The following is a 1,561-nucleotide window of genomic DNA, read 5'->3' on the forward strand; positions in this document are numbered from 1 at the left end:
GAGGGAAAATGAGGAGAAATGATTTCACTCAGCTGTCAGGAAAGTTGCTGGAAACTCAGGCCATGAATAACTTGGGGCAGGAATTTGAGGATGTGAACTAACTAACAGGGTTCCCGTCATTAAAACAGGTGTGAGGGGCGAAGCATAACAGCTCACTCAGAGCCAGCACAGGATGGAGAGGCCGAATGGTCTCTTTACGTGCTGCACGTTTTATTTAACAATCCATGGTCTAATACTGCTGTTATCAACCTGTGACAGTTCCCTGAATAAGAAACGAACCAAATCTTTTACATGACGGCACAGAGCCACCGATAACTGATATCAACAGCGCTCTCTTCGCTTTCAGAAACTGCGCGATATTCCCGATAGAGTCACATTTCTGTACAACCGCCTCTGCAAACCACCCCTCCCCTCCCCGGGGCTCCGGGTCCGCATCACCGAGCTCTGTTGCCCCAACCCTACCCCCTTATCAAGATCCCACACCATCCCTCGGTGGTCTCTGTCCCTTTGCCCCGCGTCCGTACTCACTTTAACAGAGAAGACCAGCGCGATGGAGCCGAGGCAGCAGAAATTCAGGTAGAAGAAGTTGAACATGGACCAGAGGAAATGATCCCGGACCGAGGACACATTTGGTCCTACGTTCACGACGGTGCTGGTCATCGCCTGGCCGTACTGCTTTTGTCCCTGGTACGGGTAAGGGGAAGGATTCATTGCCATTTGGTCACTTCTGTATTCCATTTTAGTAGTCGTCAAAACGAAACAGCAAACTGCATGTAATCCTCTCTGGGACTCTGTTACTTATATACAGTGGGGCGGAGCGAAGGCTTGTGGCCACATCCATCAGCTCGATTGACAAAGACTGGATTCCACAAAGAGATGAGCGAGGCATCAGTTCAAGTCTCACTGTTCCAAAGAGGTCTAAACAATATCTGTGAACAGATTGATTACGAAATACCCTACACACCTAGGGAGTGATATTTGACCCATAGTGTGTAACATTCCTACAGACAACTAGAGAAGTCTGAAGCCTGAAATGTTGTGCCCATGAGACAACATAGCCTCCCCCATGAGATCTTGGCATTACAGACGCCAATTTTCAGCCACTTCCACTCACTCCTCATAGTATCAGGCTGAAGGAATAGATTGGAGCAAACTCTGCAAATCCTGACAATGTAGAATCATTGCATTGTCACATGAGGACCTTGATCTAAGTTGTGGTTACATACCAGAAAAGTGTAACTTGTATCAAAACGACTTACATTGAGGAACTTTTCCCAGTAGGAATAATGTAAATAGAGGGAGAGTGGGAGATAGGGTCTGGAAAAGCATTAAAGTCATCGATTCGATTCAAATTGGGGTAATTTGTCCCATAAGAAACAATGGAATAAGGGCAAGGGTCTATTTTTGAGGAGAACCAAAAGAACAACAGATGCTGTAAAGCAGAAACAAAACAGAAATTGCTGGAAAAACTCAGTAGGTCTGGCAGCATCTGTGGAGACAAATCAGAGTTAACGTTTCGGGTCGAGTGACCCTTCCTCAGAACTAAGAACTTGACCTGAAA

General features: G+C 46.4%; 1 protein-coding gene across 1 annotated transcript in view; it reads right to left on the reverse strand.

Annotated features, from left to right (window-relative positions):
* LOC109917653 (dispanin subfamily A member 2b-like) overlaps positions 1-826 on the reverse strand; it is a 2,088-nt gene extending 1,262 nt beyond the window's left edge. Inside the window, exon 1 of the mRNA XM_020517503.2 lies at positions 529-826. Coding sequence (XP_020373092.1) covers positions 529-738 — 210 coding nt within the window. The 5' untranslated portion in view covers positions 739-826. The remainder of the gene's footprint in view (positions 1-528) is intronic.
* Between the last annotated feature and the right edge of the window lie 735 nt (positions 827-1,561).

This window comes from Rhincodon typus, chromosome 17 (genome assembly GCF_021869965.1).
Source record: "Rhincodon typus isolate 14 chromosome 17, sRhiTyp1.1, whole genome shotgun sequence".
In the NCBI taxonomy this organism is placed as follows: domain Eukaryota; kingdom Metazoa; phylum Chordata; class Chondrichthyes; order Orectolobiformes; family Rhincodontidae; genus Rhincodon; species Rhincodon typus.